The 17,533-nt window shown below is 48.8% G+C and overlaps 3 protein-coding genes across 3 annotated transcripts in view; all 3 read right to left on the reverse strand.

Moving 5' to 3' along the window:
- LOC8037325 (tubulin polymerization-promoting protein homolog) overlaps window positions 1-7,642 on the reverse strand; it is a 38,250-nt gene extending 30,608 nt beyond the window's left edge. Inside the window, exon 1 of the mRNA XM_042287505.1 lies at window positions 7,418-7,642. The gene's annotated coding sequence lies outside the window, so the exon portion shown is untranslated. The remainder of the gene's footprint in view (window positions 1-7,417) is intronic.
- Window positions 7,643-9,148: 1,506 nt separating this feature from the next.
- On the reverse strand, window positions 9,149-12,598 carry LOC120847440 (formin-like protein 20). Its single transcript, XM_040504131.2, has 2 exons — window positions 12,587-12,598; window positions 9,149-10,518 (listed from the first exon to the last, which is right to left on the reverse strand). Exons 1-2 carry the CDS (start codon window positions 12,596-12,598, stop codon window positions 9,412-9,414), a joined length of 1,119 nt encoding a protein of 372 aa, XP_040360065.2. The 3' UTR covers window positions 9,149-9,411.
- Window positions 10,437-17,195, reverse strand: LOC120847439. Its single transcript, XM_040219194.2, has 4 exons — window positions 17,108-17,195; window positions 14,875-14,960; window positions 13,648-13,983; window positions 10,437-10,518 (listed from the first exon to the last, which is right to left on the reverse strand). The coding sequence occupies exons 2-3, from the start codon at window positions 14,884-14,886 to the stop codon at window positions 13,666-13,668; spliced, it is 330 nt and encodes a 109-aa protein (XP_040075128.1). The 5' UTR covers window positions 14,887-14,960; window positions 17,108-17,195; the 3' UTR covers window positions 10,437-10,518; window positions 13,648-13,665.
- Window positions 17,196-17,533: the final 338 nt, after the last annotated feature.

Below are 17,533 nucleotides of genomic sequence, written 5' to 3' on the forward strand. Positions count from 1 at the left end.
GAGGGGAGCGCGGAGTCACGAGACAAACTACGAACTACGGATTGGCTCGTGTACCTCGTAGCGTCCATCGCGGTACATCGTAAGGTGGAACAGGTTATATGTAACTATGCCGAGAGGCTAAATAGCTATTCTTTGCGTGTGTGTGTGTGTGTGCAGGTGTGTGATTATTTTATTTTCTTGCTTCTAAGCTTCTAGGCAGTGTTCCTTAACTAAAAAAAAAGCGAACATAACCATCAACATAAAAGCAAAAAGTTGACAGCTGTCGGAGCGTTTGTTCTGCGGTGGCGAAATCTGGAGGCACCAAGAGGCGAAGGCGCGACGAGCGCAACACCGCGGCGTCAGTCGCCGGGACGCCGGTCGCCCAGAGCCCCAGACCAGTGGTTCTCAACCATCGATGTTTCGCGGACCCCTTGTGGATCGGCGAAGATGATGGAGGACCCCGTTCGGTGGTGAGGGGAAGGGAAAGGTATATGTTAATTATGATAATGAGTTAATAAGTGGATATAACTAAGGGCTAACGTGAAGTAGACTTCTCTCGTTGACGTACACACCAGAAAACTCACCCGGAAATTGGAACTTCTCTTCTCAATTTGAAAAAAATTCAACTTTTATTGTCGGGCTTGCCTCATGAGGCAGGGCTTCGCGAACCCCTAGAATGCGCCTTTATGAACCCCAAAGGGTCCGCAAACCCTCGTTTGAGAACCACTGCCCTAAGCGATGCCTAAATAAAAAAAAAAAAAAAAATGTGTTTGTGTTTTTTATAGAAACAGCAAGTCGCCCGTTTTCTTTTTGTGTCCTTTTTTGCTTTCATAGCCTCTCGACCTGCCTTTGCTGTCTTTCTCTGTTTCAACTCAGTCATTCGAGCAAATCGTTCGTGCGTGCGGTATGGGTAGTCTTCCGTTTCGATCAGGATGAGCATCTTACCGGCGGCGTGCGTTCATGGGGCAGGTATGCCCGGTGTCGCTTCTAACAGCGCACTAGCGGTGCTGTTGTGCAAGTATTGGAATCAGATAGCAAGATACGTTATTCTTGTGTCACGCACGAACTAGACAATTTTAAAGCCTTATCAAACAAACAGCACGCTAACCGTGTATCTGTGGAGGGTATACGGTGCGTTTGCGAAGAATATGGGTAGTTTTAATTTTGGGCGTCTGTTGCACCTCGCGAGCCTTTTACGCTCGTTCACGCTATCGATGTCTGCAGTGACACCTTGTGCCACAAAGCGTTTTCTGCGACCACGCCTGGGCTTCGTAGAATGGGAGCTATGAGGAAGCTTTTCATACATTTGCAGTCGTCTCCGCGTTTGATAACGTCAGCAGCTTTATGCTGCTTTTTTTACAGTAATAATGGGGCTATCAATGGCCTCTTTTTTTTTTACGTTTAGGAATTAGAGGAATAGAATGGTGGCGTTTAGCCATTCCAGGAGTCGGAATGGGCCCAGTGTCTCCATTCCGAGGAGTTCAAAGGAATGGAATTGTCGGAAACTCTAATTTCTCGGAATGGAATTGGAATGGAATGGGGGGTTGCCCATTTCTCAACACTCATGTATATGCCGGAGCGCTTCTCCCAAGACTATGACTTTCTTATAGTATTATATTATACAAAAACATACAAAAATATGACCCGGGCCATCATTTTATCAATTGACATGGAAACACCCAACAACAAAACCCTTGTGGTTTACGCATGGATACTTAGAAATGGTAAGCTGGTTTCTTTGCCGTCACAACAATGTTGAACACCAAGATACCGACTCTCCAGGGCCTCTAAACTCGTCAAACACGAAGTTAGGTCCGAAGTTGACAGAGCGAACCGATTGGCCTCTCACGACGATGACTTCACGCTTTTTTCGCCGACGTCCAATCGGCGCGCCCCGCGAACTTTCGGCTCCAACTTTGTGTTTGACGAGTTTAGCGCCCCAGATTGTATTTCCCTCGCCTTGTTTTCGCGGTGATAGACCTTCCTCGTGTGAGGGCTTTGGGCTTCACGGTAATGCGCTGTGCATACAGTTCTCAACTGCCGGCAGCGGTGGGGTCCGCCGACAGTCCTTCTTCAGCTAATGGCCCATGGAGAGGGGGAAAAGGGGGGGGGGGGGGGGGGGGCAACAGGCAACGGAAGACAGCACAAATATAAAACTAAGCTATGGACAGCATGACTTCGATAGAGCAGCACCGTTGTCCAGCTGTCTGTCGGTTGTAAAAAAATGTTTACAAGGAGCCAATGTTGTGCGGCAAAGCCCCTGTGACGAAGACAAGCTAGCTCAATTTCTGTGAAGGTTTGTTGTCGTTTTTTTCTTAAGGGTGTCATATGTTACTCATTGTTTTGCCATCACGAGTTAGTTCAGGACATTGCAAACGGTCAAGGAGAGTTTAAAGCACATAAAATGTCGAGTTCTTTTTTTTTTTTTAATATTGGCGTGTTTTTTTTTTTTTTTTTCCACTTGAAACATTAGTTGCGTTTCCGCATTAGTAACAAAAGTGCAATACTTACTAAGCATATTTTTCTTCTATATTCGTTAAAGACATTCAAAGATGATAAATTTGATATATTTTGCGTCGTTTGATATGAAGTAGTTCATCGGTAAGTAATGTGTGAATGTGCCTCCAAAACGTGTTGATTTGACGTGTTTCGTAAATTTTATCCCATAGAAATCTATTATTATAATATTTAATATTCTGGGTGCATGTCCTTAAAGCTTTCATAAAATAAGTATAAAGCATTATTACTACGTGCATGCTTCGGTGAGAAATTGACGGCTGTGCGAAGTACCATAGCGAAATCTTGGCTATCTCCATGCATCGAGCTTCGAAATTTTATATCTCTGGAAGAAAATTAGCTGCGGCGTTCGCGTATAGTTGAAGCCTCTTCCCAAGAGCATGGCTTTAACATAAATTGTTTTCGTACACATAAAAAAAAATAAACAAAAAAACACCCGGTTCATCATTGCACGATCTCACGTGGCAGCACCTTGTGTGAGCTAGCCGCTTTCCTGGAAATCCCTCGAATGAACTGACCGATATCATTTCCGAGTTCGCTTTGCATTGTCTCACTACAGCGTCTCACTACAGCGACAAACAGGAACAAGCGACACCGACAGGCCTCGCGCACGTGCAGCACGATGTACGCGAAGGTGTCTTTGGCAGGCTCGCAGCCCCTGGGTGCTCGTGAAGTAAGCACGAGTGATTGCATTGCAAGGCTGCCAAAGACACCTTCGCGTGCATCCTGCTGCACGTGCGCGAGGCCTGTCGGTGTCGCTTGTTTCTGTTTGTCGCTCTAGTGGAACTCGATCATTAAACGACAATCCGCAAAAAAAAAAATAATAATAATAAAAAGAAAAAAACACATTTTGATTATTAAGATTTCGTTTGACACCAAAATGCATCCGTTGAAACGTGCACTCTAAAAAAAAAAAAAAAAAAAGCCCGTGCGTCTGCTTTTCCGCACAACGCTCGGAGAGCCAATCACCGCAACTTACGGAGGCAGCTGAGCGAATGACGATGGCGAAACATATGTTTGGACAAAAAAACACAGTCTGAGTTGTGACATTAAGCAATGCAAGCGTGACGTTTTTTTGCATTGCTTAATGTCACAACTCGGACTGCGTTTTTTTGGTCTAAACATATGTTTCCGCTTCCGCATTGTCATTCGCTGAGCTGCCTCCGTAAGTTGCGCTGATTGGCTCTTCGAGTGGTGTGCGTGAAAGTAGACGCACGGGCTTTTTTTAGAGTGTGGCAAGCACTTTATTTCTACCAAGAAAGAAGAGAAAAAGAGAAATCTGGATTTCTTTTCTTTTGCGGATTGGCACGTATATGAACTGTATCGGTTCACAAGATTGGTGATTTCAAAATATCCCTTAGTAGATGCATTGGACGGTTCTGGTCCTCCCAACCAGAGACGTTGGAAATGTTCCGGAGATGCGTCCACGCGTCTTGCTTCGCGACTAGTTTTTTGGCGTTCTTATTGGCTAATGTCGCAATCTCATTGGCTGCGGGGCGCTAATGAGATGCAGCAGGCTCTGGCCACACCCTGCTTTCTCTTAAGCCCTCGGTGACTCAAAAAAAAAAAAAAAAGTCTGCCCTTTTTCGACGCCATACCGCTCCCGACCTGAGCCTTTCACGGGTACCTTTTCTCGAACCTGGCGCGAAGTATACGTATCTGCCGTGTCGACCCCCAAGCGTTGACGCCCTGGGCTCACGACACCGCGTCCCGGGACCCAGTTCGGGTCGTCGATAGCAGTCTGCGCGGCGTGCCAGTTGACGGGCGGAAGGCGTCACGGCGACGGACCCGAGCTCCCCGCTGGGCCGGCCTCTTTAAATAGCGTCCGAGCGAACACCCGCTGTCGCCGGGGTCGTAACGTTGACTCTGCTGCGGCAGGGAGACTTTGAGAAGGTGCCGAGGCGCGATGGATGGCTAGGAAACGCGATCGAATGACCGCCAATAAAAGAAAAAAAAACACACACACACACACACCGGAATTTTGAAACGCCAAATCACACGCACACGCGCACATTAACATATTCACGCACACATGCACACGCACATAGGCATAGACATAGACAGAGCAAAGTTTTAACGAAAAAGTGTGAGAGGCTCTTTGAGAGTCGCTCTGGGCGCCCAACCGTATACATAGTGCGACTTGTAAGTCGCTCTTATCTGGGAACAGAGTGGAAAGGAAATCGCGCGTCGGCGGAGCTGCTGACGGATATCCTCGTCATTTCTGCACTCCGCTTTCTTTCTTTCGTTCGATTTCTGTCGCCTGTTCTGCGTCTGGCTAATCTTTATAGCGCTTTCCCCGTTCACCCTTTGCTATGGATGTTCGCGGTCCGGCAGCAGCTTTGCAAGATACGAAAGTGCCTGGCCTTTTAGGGCGCACCATAAAGTATACTCGCAACTCCGAGTCAAACCCCCCACCCCCTGGAAGCCTGAAGTCTCGTCTTTTTCGTGTCGGCGGCCACAAGCACATGTCAAGTCTTTCAATCGGAACGCTTTTCAGATCTTCTAAGTTATCTCCGTGATCTTACAGCCAAGCTTCCAACCAGTGGCGTCACTATAGTCAGTGGCACCCGGGGCGGTAACCCCCCCCCCCCCTTTTTTTTTTTTTCCACTGCCCAGCTGCACCCCACTGAGCCCTGCACTCGGGGCGGTCCGCCCCCCAGTAGTGATGCCACTGCTTCCAACTCCCGCTAGCGTTGCACGCGTTTCCGCTAGACTTGGGTAGACGGTGCGCGGGAAACATCGTGCAGAACTGAGCACGCTCACGTAGGCATCCCAGGGATTCCAGCAAACCGTTGCGTCAGCTGACAGCCGAGGTAGTGGAGCGCCGGTCTGGCGTTACCTGTTTGCTCGCCGCATCCGCATACTCGGCGGCTTGCGGCATTGTCTATAGTGACGCGCTTGAGACGAGGAAGCTCGATCCGCAAACACCGAAGGGCCGCCAAGGCCGTCACGACGCCATGGCTTCGTTGTAGCGTACGTAGCTGCGCTCCTGGCTATGATCGCCGCGCGACTTCGGTGTACGAAGGATCGAGACAGTCGTCTCAAAGCGCTGACGCATCTTTCTATTCATGGGGCGGGTCAGCGACCCCGAGACGCGAGAATTTCAGGTCTCAATCAACTCAGCTCAGCCACGCACGCAAAAGCGGCCTGCTCGTGCTACGACCTAAAACAATTACGCGAGCAAAGCAAGCCTCATGGAAACTGACAGGTCAGGATCAAGGCCAATATGCTTAACGATGGGCACAGACCCCACTGAATCTTTTCATTGTACTGTCACAAACACTGTGAGCAAAGTTGAGTAAACCAATACTTTCGTGCTGGACTTGGCAAATGTGAGCGTTTAACGAGTAAAATGAATGCACTGATTCGTTCACGCTAATAGATGTTCCGCGAATATCTCCATTATTAACTTCATTTAATTTTTGAGGCGGTAATTGCATCCTTTCGAATTCCGACTGCCTGGCCTTCGTCCGTTTTTACCCTGCCTCCAGTACAGCTCCTCGTAGAACTGGGTGCCGGTCCGCTCTCACTTCGAATGCGGTGGCAATCAGTTCATTGAACGACGTTTCATCGACAGATCGTTTCATTGACACGCGATGTTCCGTTGACAAATCGTTTCATCGACAAATCGTTTCATCAACCACTCAAATTAGGATTTTTTTTTTGGTAATAAGCTATATTAGATTGCCCCCGCGAAGCTGTCTGTACGGGTGGGTCAGGTGGGTTAACATTTTGTCATGAGCCGCCGCAGACTGTAGCCGCGAAGCGGCGTAAACGGGGCGGCCGGATGGGTTAGCACGCACCCGTGATACAGGCGCGACGAAATGTCCCTACAGCGTGCAATTTCCGTGACGAGTGTCGATGAAACGTTCGTCTCGACGAAACGTGTGTCCATGAAAAGTTGTCCCCAAAACGTAATTCCGCGAAACGAGTTTCGACCCCTTCGAACCCCTGCGAATTTAGATAGGGACCCCTTCGAATGAGCTGACAGTCGGACAAACGAAGAGGACGAGATAAAGTAACCGATGGATGGAATTTTTCCGCGGATGAAGCCAGTAGTGCTCGGTTGTTATCTACACTACGGACCTTGACAGCAACCTTCAGCCATATACGCCCACAGCCCAAGGCGAGATAACCGTAGGAATGCCCTAGACAACACGGCGCGGTGGGGAGCCAAGAAGTCGTTGCGCGTCTCAGGATCGCGACCTCGCGCCTAAACACCACGTTCCAAACACTGGTCCCCCGCCCTATCGATACCTCGTTTCAACACGCTACTGCAAGACAAAGAGAAGAATCGATAGCAAATTATGTCAACATGCCCTTCGAGTAGCGTGACCGGCACGGCGTTACGTAATCCAATGCAACACCGAACCTTATAGCCACAGTGAAAGGCCACGAGGAATCGGATCGATAAAAGGAGCAGGGGCGCCACCAGTCTGGGAACAAACAAAAAAATCTAAATTTCCAGAAGGGGGGAAATGCGACTGCCAAGTGAGAAATCCCGCGGGCTTCGGTTGATCCACTGCCGCCCAAACATTCGCGACTCGGTTACTCCAAAAGCGGCCTCTTTTCAACTCCCACTTCCGAAGAGGAAGATGTTGACGGCGGGAGGCAACCCGGCTGGCGTTTCCCTGCTCCACTTCCCTATTCCCCGTGGTTGTTCCCTATGGCGAGGAGCCTTTGGTGTTCGAGCATGGAGCACGCCGAATAATTGCGTTCGTCGTCGACGGTTCGCTCCCGTCTCCGGCGTTGGCCTCCACACAGAAGAGCACATCGCGAAGGGCCTTCACCGCACAGCACTGGCAGCGGCGGCCTATCCGACGTCCTCTGCTGCGAGCGCGCGAGACCACCAGCGCTTTTTCCTCGTGACACTCCCAGGGCTCGCCAACAAATCGGGCTGGTCCCGTTCCAAATAACTCACCTGAAACGCTGCTTCGAATCTGCTCGCGGAGGCTCCGAGTTTTCCCGAAATGAAGGCGATGCTGATTCCTGACGAGCCTCTTTTCGTCTCTCTCTTTTTTTTTTCCTTTTTTTTTTTAAAGCTAAAAATGGGTCGACTGTTACGCAAAGCTGCCTCAATGGTATCCGCCTCTCGGTGAGGAGGTGTGCGGAGCTCGAGGGGGGAGGCTTGCGCGCGCCCTCGCTGGATGGCGCTAGGGATTGCGGCGGCGTCTGCGGCGTCGTTTGCGTCGTGCGGAGCCGGCGAGCCGGCCACGTTTAGCAACGGACCTCACCGGCGGCTCTGTTGCTAGCCTCTGCAATTTCTCGAGTTTATATTTGATTCCTCGATGTGTAAGGGCTATTTCGGCGGTCCTTTCCCCCGGGCTTGGTGGGGTTTTTAGTTGATCCGGTTAAAAGTTGTTTAGGAAGCCGGTGAAGACGTATTTATACGTCTCCTGAAACGGGGCTGTCAGAGTTAGCAGCTAGCTTGTGGAAACTGAAAGTTAGGAAAGAAAAAAACAAAAAACTGTGCCATGCATGAAACGTTTCGACGGGTTAGTATCCCTCGCGTGATGCAAGAAGCTGAAATTTTTTTCCCGATGAGAGTACAGAGACCGAACTATGCACATGCATTTTGGCCTTTCCGCACCTCAAGTTATGGACATCCCAGAGACCTCAGCCACCCCCCCCCCCCCCCCCCCCCCCCGAAAAAAAAAAGAGAATAGATTCCTGTCTATACTACTGAGCAGGGCCAATTCGCCTGTCTGCCAAGTACCTGACATCTCCTTTCCCTCATTGATGTATTCTAAATATTATCAGGTGTTTTATGCAAGTATTTATATTCACTTTTTAGAGTGAAGTCGGTTTTTTACAAACAATCCCCCCCCCCCCTCCCCCCACCCCTGCCCCCCTTTCTGTGGTGTCTGTCCTTCCTATGTCCTATGCGCTCTGTGGTGTCTGTCCTTCCTATGTCCCCGTCTTCAAAGCGCAATCATGTTTTCTAACGTACCATACCAGTTTGCCCAACAATCAACACCCCTTTTCCGCCTTTTTTTTTTTTTTTTTTAGTTATGTTGAGTATAGGTATCTCTATCATCTTTCCCACTTGCAGGAATAAACCGACCCGAACATTGTAACCCTGCTAATGACTTTCTCGACTTCGTATAGTTCTCATGTTAAAAATGAAGTGGGTGCATGCTTCGCGAGTCATATCGCAAAGGCCGTATCCGCAAGCGACCCGGGCGGGCCGCCCTGCGACTTGCTGGTATGTGCGATAAGAACAACGATATACTCCACCAAAGAAGTGTTAGCAAAACATCCGAACTTCGCTTCACCTTATGTCAAGACGCAGCCGACGTTACGAGCTGATGGGACCAATCAGACGGCGTCAAAAGCTTATCATCATGTTGTTCGTCATGTCTCTGTGCGTGTTCTTTCATATCTGGACCAGTCATAACCAGAGAAGGCCCAGTGACTTGCGTTTTTGACGCTGCTTGATCGGTACCATTAGCTTCTAGCATCGGCTGCGTACTTAGCGCTAATGTTGACTACACGCGTTTGAATCAAAGGTCCGGGATCCCAAAAAGTCATTTATAAGACCCCCCCCCCCCCCCCCCCCCTTACTTCCCGTACCGATGTCTAAAGAAATGAGGTCACCAGTGTCTATCATTTGTACAATTTAAACTTTATTTTGCTATCTCATTGCGTATCTCATTGTATGTCGCGCGTGACATTAAATACACACACACACAAATTCAAGCTTCTCGTTAAACATCCTGTTACTGCGCTTAATTAAATAGGCTTTCCAGAACCATTCGGTGTTTCTTTGCTCTTGCATGCCTTCAGCGGAACCGTTAATCTTTGGCTTGGTTGAGCTTTGTGACAACGCATCACAAGGGTTCGCAAGAAAGGGCTGAAAATTGTTTTTTGGAAAGAGTGAGAAAAACGGAGCGAGCTACATGGTACACGCTGCATTTACCGACCCTTTCTCTTGTAGAAGGTCGGCAAGTGTCCGTGAAACGGCCTGTACACCTCGACGCCCAAACTCTGCGGCGCGTGTACGTGACCGTAAGCGTCCCAGTGCACATCTTGGCGGAACGGGCTGTGGACGTCGTCAAGCAGCTCGTAGTTCTCGGCACTCGTGCCGAACTGGTGCTTGAGCTTCTTGAGAAGGCTGCAGTTCTTCAGCATCTTGATCTTGCGGAATTTGCGCTGCTTCTTCGACAGTCTTTCGATGACGTACGTCGGTCGGACGACCTCTCGGATGACGTGGACTTGCCTCTCCTGCTGGACGGGCGTCACGTGAACCGCTGCCACCGGCTGAACCACCTCGGCAGCGGGTACCAGCCGTTGGACCACGGGCTCGGGATGAACCGGCGGCGGTGGCGGAGGTGGCGGTGGAGGAGGGGGAGGGGGAGGCGGCGGGGGTGCCACTTGTACCAGCTTGGTGTGGTGGTGTACCACGTAACTGAGCTTGGGCGGTGCCGCGTCCGGTAGTACCGGCACTTCTTGGATTTTGATTGGCGCCGGTGGGTTTGTTATGTTGGGTGGAGTTGGCAGAAGCTGAATGAATTTCGGTTGGAGCGGTACCGCGGGGACCGTTGCGACGGGTGCCGGTCGCGGGAAGTAGTCTGGTACAACAACGAAAGGGTGGACCGGTGGTACGACTACGGGGAGGTTTTGCGGATAATCGGCGACCACCACGTGCCGCTGTGGCGTGGGATGGTTCACGACGCCAGACACAATCACGGACCGGTGCTGGGTCACCACCGGTGGCGGTGGCAGTACAACTTGGGGAGCGGCCAGTACCTTGGTGGGCACGTAGGGAGGGTGGACCACGTAAGTTGGTTGCGGTGGTGCCGGGATCCTGTGAACCACTGGTAACAGGACTTGATGGAAAGATCTGTGAGGTAGCAGTGGTGCTGGGAAAATGCTGTGTTTCTGCGGGAAGGTCGCGTGAATGAGCGGTGCGGGGTGGGCTGGGACGGCGTGGACCGTCGGTCGAAGTTGCCGGAAATACTGGATGTTGTGACAGCTCGCTCTCGCCACCAGCACTGCTGTGATGAAGCCCACAATGACGCCCTGGAGTGAACGCGGGGAGATTGAATTTACAATGTGGGGAGTTTAGATACCTGCAATTATACCTGCAGGCCTTATACTGCATGCTTACCAAGTGAGCGAAGCCCTCACCCGTGGGATACTTGAGGTAAAATTTTCATTTAGGCGATAGATAATGATGTGTGTTTCCGGGTAAAATTCAACAGTTTCGGCGTTTGCCTCTCGATCGTATTTTCTGAAAATGGCGTCTCGCCAACAAAAGGGCTAAGTTTCATTGAGATGCATTCCTCATGCAAGCGTATTATTACGATTTAAGGTAATGAGATAACACTAATATCAGGGATAACTTCATCCATCTCGTACAATTTGCCACGCAAATGCTTGTGCAACAGATTTCTCGCGTTTGGGCGCGCCATAAGGAAGGCCACTATGGGAACATACTAAGAAGTCCTTCCGGGTCCTGGAATCGACCGATTTTCTACTTGAAAACAAAATCCCGCATCTCGCAATTAGACCAGTTCCTCAAATTTCAAATAAAAAAAAAAAAAAAAAAAGAGAGAAAGAAGCTGTAGCGATGCTAACCCTCTAGCCAATAGTACAAGCCGTAAGTACAGGAAGCTAATTTTACGAAACTAATCTGACTTCCCAAGCAGAGTATAGCCCACAAAGAAGTCCATATGCCATATATGACCGGGCGGAACTGTGCATTATACCCCGGGTAACAAGGCCAGACAGCGAACAGGCAACATCCCTCGGTAACAACCTCGTCGGATTACGTTCCTCTAGTTTAACCAGCCCACGAAACGAGTTCCTTGACGTTGTGTAGCTAGACCAGTCAGTCGGATCGGATGAGATAAAATTTGCAGGGGGAATTGCACTTGATCTCCTCGCATCAGGCCCACTCTGTCTCAATCTGGGAAGTTCACGCGCTTCTTGTGGGCGTCGAGAGACCGACAAGTACGTTACCCCGTTGCGTGCACAGCTCGGCGCCTCCATGCGTGACTCAGCAAAACGCTGAGTGCCGCTGGCGGCGGCACAATCACTCGAGCGCTCCAATATCAGTTTGGGTCGTTGGTTTCTAGGGCCCCGAAAGAGTCCCTTCCCTGGCCACGGCCGCTCGATTTTCTCGTTCCCGATCGAGCGACAGTGCCCTGGCAGACTCCGCGTTCATGAGCGCTCGGAAGTTCATCGTTTCGGAGCGATCATCGTGGCATACGTGTACAGAAAAGGTTTACCGGAAGAACAAAAACGAAAGAACCCCCCCCCCCCCCCCCTTTTTTTTTTTTAGTGCCGAAATGTTATCGAAATACAAGTACATCGATTTATCTCATTGCTTCTTCGGCGGTTGTCAAAGAGCCAAGTGGACTGATCCAGCTATCCACCTCATCAACGATAATCCACTCGTATGTAAAATAGGAATGAAGGTGCGCCAATATATGTATATAATCTGTCTCGAAATATGACCTTGAAACCAGAGTCAAATCAGCAAAATCGCGTGAAACCATCCGGTGACAGTATAACCCAATTTCTCGTCAAGCATTTCCATCTAATGCAGAAATTTGCGTACATATTAAGGCTCTGGTACATTCGGAAAAAAATCCCCAAAGCGCTCCTTTAAGTCAGGACCAGTGGTCCTGGGACAAGCACCCTGTCAGTCTGACTTAATTTTCTTTCATTGAAAGGCTATTTCCCAACGCACTTCTTCACTAGTTTTATGCTGCTTTTGAACAGTCACATGCTAAGTCAAAATGACACAAATTAACCGCAAGGAATTGTGGCAATAGTTTATGCCCGCGACACATGAACGAGTGCAGTACTAGATAAAAACTCTTGACCAAAAATAATTAATATATTGCTTTGGTCTGATGACCGACTTTTCGGTAAGGAAAAACAAGTTCATTGGTTCAGCTAACTAGCTGGACTAATTATGTTGACACCGTGCAAAAGTATCTCATTAAAAAAAAGAAAGCACAAAATATTTAGGCCTGAATGCCGTGGCAAGCCTGTGGCGTGCCATTGCGTTCAGTACAGGCACGTCAATATGGAACTGTATCGCGCTACATGCAGCACATGCATCTCCTTCAGAACCTACCTGGATCGGCATCTTGGATGCCGCCGCTGGCTGTCGGTTACGAGAACAACCCTCGAAAAGTTTTGGGGGCCTTTATGTAGACTGCGACCTGGGCTTGGCCCAGACTCCAAAAATTTTCGGAGCGAATCGTGGCGGAGATCGAAGTCACCTTCGCCGATTGACCTGCGCTCGACCTCGAAAGATGCTCGCGTCGTCGGCGCCTCATTCCGCGCATATCTTGTGCACGCCCTTCGCGGAGCCCTCCAGTGGGCCCGGCGAAAGTATGGAAGCGCGAAATCTGTCACGCTCATGCTGGTTACGGGGAGAGGAACAAATCCGAGTCAAAAGGAAACATGAAAAACGTCTTGGGGACGCAGCAAACCGTGTCGATGTCATTGACATGCACCCATGGCGAAAATATATGCTGGTGCGGGCACCTCCTCAAACGTTCTGGTTCCTTGGAAGCGCTTACGTCGTCTCCGATTGTATTATGGCGGTGTTTCACGGGTGCCTGGTTTACTGATCGAGAAAGAAAATGTCAACGATATGCGGCCGTTCTTGCCTGTAAGTCGAAGTGAGTGAGTGAGGGGTGGGTGTGCCATGGACGCGTTACCAGGAGATAGGAAGAGGAATTGCCCGCTCCGAAACCTCTATTCTACGACTTTGTGCCACAAAACTTATTACCACTGCGAGTCAAAAACAATAGTGATGATCATAATAGGAAACATGTGACTCGCTCCGTTATGGTATGGCTTGTAGAGCAAGGCTGAAAGAGGAGGGGATAAACAGACAGAAGTTTTGGCATGTCGAAAAAAATAAAAAAATAAATGCAGATCGTGATAAGTAAACATGTATACGACACAGCCATTAACCTACAAGAGATACGCCACAAGTCAACAGTGCACAAGTTTTATGACATGTTATCATAAAAATTTGGAGCTTGAGTCCTTGTTTTGTTATATGCATTTAGTTGGGGAAGGATTGCCTTGAACAGGCTGCCAAAGGTTTCGAACCTTTTGAACTGTCCCCGACAGCCTAAAACTTTCTAGCGGAAGAAAAAACGAAAGAAAATGAAGACGCACTTTGTAACGGTGTCCAGTTCAGAATTCACCGAAATCCAGTTCTCCGCCGAGATGGTGGTCCTTGAAGATGGTTACGACTTTTCCGTATCCACTGTAGTCGGCGTACTCGTGACTGAAGCCGTGGTGACTGTAGTCTCCAAGACCCCCGAAGCTGTAGTCAAATCCGTACTTGGGTGGGAGGTACTCCTCCACTAGAACCACCTTCTTTGGAGCGAACTTGTTGAATCCGTAGAAGGGCTTGTAGTGCTTGTGGCCGTAGACCTTGATGCGCTCGTGGATGTGGTAGCCCGCCCAGGCGTCTTGCAGGACCACCAAACAAACCACCAGGAAAGCTGCCTGCATATGTTGAGATATTTAAGCTCAAATTTTGTGCGGGGAGGCTGCAATTAGAAAATCTATCATCGCACGATAACAAAGGAGAAGTCATTGTCGATACGGCTTATCTACTGTATTTATCATGGAATGTCTGCTGTCGCCGGAAGCATTGGGCAGTCGGGAATCCCATGGTGCAAAGAGAAGCTTCGATAATTTTCTGAAGGCTAAACATGAAAAAAAGTGTGTCGACCATTAAATATCCCTTCATCGTATACGCAATATGCCAATAACGCAGTTGCCAGTGAGACATTTCAGCCGTTGTCGGTTTAAATTCTTCCTAGAGCATTTCATTTGCGTGTAAGTTTATTGAAATTTGACTTTTGCCGTAATTGACTCGTAAGATAGCGACATCACTTTTTTGACTATAGGCACTCTAAAAAAAAGCCCGTGCGTCGACTTTCCCACACAACACTCGGAGAGCCAATCACCGCAACTTACGGAGGCAGGTCAGCGAATGACGATGCCAACACTTATGTTTAGACAAAAAAAAAAAAACAAAAAAAACAGTCACTTTGAGTTGTGACATTAAGCAATGCAAGCGTGACGTTTTGCATTGCTTAATGTCACAACTCAGCCTGCGTTTTTTGGTTTAAACATATGTTTCGTCATCGTCATTCGCTGAGCTGCCTTCGTAAGTTGCGGTAATTAGCTCTCCGAGTGATGTGCGGGAAAGTAGACGCACGGGCTTTTTTTATAATGTAGGCGTTCATGCGATCAACTTACACAAAAAAAGTGTCGGGGAAACTTTACTTTTGGACGCTCCCGCTTGTAGTGTAGTACTGGGGAAATTAATTAAGGTCTTTAGCCGATTATTTCAAACTCAACGTCTACGTGAGGACCATGGATACTTACTTGCAGCTGCATGATGTTTTCGTTTGTATTGTGGCGCGAAGTTCGATGGCTCTCAAGAGCTCCTCGACCTCGTTTATATACCGCAACTGCGAAATATATTTTAGTTTTGTAATATGAGAAAAGGGAAAGGAAAGTGCGCGTCTTCACAGTGATATATTTTTTTTTTTTTGCTTTGAAATTATAGAGAGGGCGGGGGAAGCACTATCGCGTGAGAACTCCGAACCACCTGTTTTCATTTCCTCATACAAAACACCAGAGGCAGTCATGCGATATTTCGTCTTTGCAGAGTCTGAAAGTAAAACAAAATACTTTCGCCTTATTCTGATGGTTCCATCCTCCCCGTATTTTCAGTTTCAGAACCAGAGGACATCTGGACGGTTCGATCGGAGCTTTAAATTGGAGCACATCACACTTTTTTTTTTTTGTGGGTTCTCTTTTTTTTATTTAGTTCTTATGATTTTTGGACGATTGCAAGCTTAGTGTCCCCAACTGGTGCCCCATGGGCACCAGCGTGCGCGTGAACGTGGCCTTGACAAGCTTGCAATCGCATGCGCTTGCCCGCACCTGCAGAGACATGGCGGCGTCCAGATACCCTGCTTGCTATCGTCTATGCTCTACGCTCGGGGACTTTTCTTGGAAATGCAATCAAAGGTGCGGGCACGCGTGCCCTCTCCCGTTATGAGCACTGATGAAAGCTGTGCGCGCGCTCTCCTCCTCTCCTCGGAAATGGCGAGAAACGTTGTCCCTTTGAGTGACACCGTAGCAACAATCGACACGGACCAACCTCAAGCACGAGTCTAGCATGCAGGCGAAGTTATCTTTGGCCATAGACTCCTTTATTTGTGCTTTGGCAGGCTAGCAGTCACTCGTGCTTAGTGCAGGAGCACTGAGAGATTACACACCGACCAGATACTTCTGCGTGCATGCTGTGCCTCCTTGGGCTGGTCGGTGCAAGCGGGACTAGGGCACTCCGTCAACGCTTGAGCGAAAAATCACAACAACCAACACCGCGACCAGCCTCAAGGGGGTGCAGCGTGCACGTAGAGGTGTTTTTGGCAGGTTTGCACCTTTTCGATACTTGTGAAGTAAGCCAAGGGTAGTGCAACGATCTGAACGTTGAAAGAATTTGCAGTTTGTATTTTTTTTTTTATATAGTTTAGGCACAAGGGAGATAAAACGCGCCGCTTTCCCCAGAAAAACTGCTATATTCCGTTGCGTAATCGCAAAGGAAAAAAAATTGGTCAGCGATCTTTACCTTCAATTCTCTATAATGCGTTTCATGCAGTATAGGGAATTCGTGTGTCAAGTGAAGTATATTTTCACGCTAAATTTAGCGGGGAAACAATGGTTGTATACGTCACGTGACGTCGATTTCCCCCGCTATATTTAGCTGGGGAAACTGGATTGGTGTCTAGGTCACAAGACGTGAATTTCCCACTAATTTAGCGTGTAACTGGATTGGTGTATTGGTCACGTGACGTAAATTTCCCGCTAAATTTAGTGGGGAAACTGAATTGATAATGAGTTATCGTAGATGGTTTTTGCCATCCCGCAACGCTCTCCGCAACCCGCCGCTACAATACCCGGAACTCTACAGTCAAGGCCATCGGCGCGCAGGAGCAGTAGCGCTTCTTCGTTGCAGGGGGCTTAGCCGGAGGGGGACCGCTGTCTACAAAAACTCTCTAAAAGTTGGCCACAAGACGTAAATTTTCCCGCAAAATCTAGCGGGGAAACTGAGTTGACGTATAGGTCACGTGCCGTCAATTTCGCCGAGGTTGTATAGGTCACGTGTCATGATGTGAAAAACATACCCGCCCAAATTTAGCGGGGAAATTGAATTGGTGTATAGGTCACGTGACGTCAATTTTTTGTCTATATCTAGCGGGAGAACTGAAGTGGTCTGTGTCCCCTGCCGTCAGGTCACGTGACATAAATTTTCCCGCTAAATTTAGCTGAGGAACTGAATTCGTGTATAGTAGGTCCTGTGACATCAATTTCCCCTCTAAATTTAGCGGGAAATGCGCGGACGGACGGACGGAATTTTGGGTTTGTGGGTGGCGTTAAAAAGCATATTTAAAACGAATTGTTTGCCGATCTGCAGCCGCGTGTGGCGATTATGAGAACTACGGTGGCGTGTCACAGGGACACGCGTAAGTCAACAAAACCTGTCTTCTTCCAGTGCTACACCCGCCGTCAGCCCCGTGGCGAACCGTCTCTTGTGTCGATCGCTCACCGTAACCTCCGGCGACGCTAATCCTTGAAAAGTCGTCAATCGCAGAGGAAGCGGCTGGTGGATATGAAGACAGAGCCCAACGGGAAACCAGGTGATCCCCCAAAAAGTTGTTGCTGTTTGACGCTCAAGTGGGACTAGTGATTTATAACCCCCCCCCCCCGCCCCCACCCCCATACACACACACACACACACACACAAAAAAAAAAAACCTCCCCGGTTTGTGGCAATTGAGTTTCGGATTCACTTGAAACCTGCAAAGAAAACTGAAACTAAACTATAGAATATGTTATCTTGTAATTCCGGAAGTTTCGCATGTAGAATAATATAAAAAAGTAATAATGGTTACAATATAAACATACATTGTGTTTATAAAATGTTTTAATACCCAGGAAATCGGGTCCGTGCGGTCCTGCCTATCGCCATCGT

This window comes from Ixodes scapularis, unplaced genomic scaffold (genome assembly GCF_016920785.2).
Source record: "Ixodes scapularis isolate PalLabHiFi unplaced genomic scaffold, ASM1692078v2 PGA_scaffold9__187_contigs__length_104089568, whole genome shotgun sequence".
Taxonomy (NCBI): domain Eukaryota; kingdom Metazoa; phylum Arthropoda; class Arachnida; order Ixodida; family Ixodidae; genus Ixodes; species Ixodes scapularis.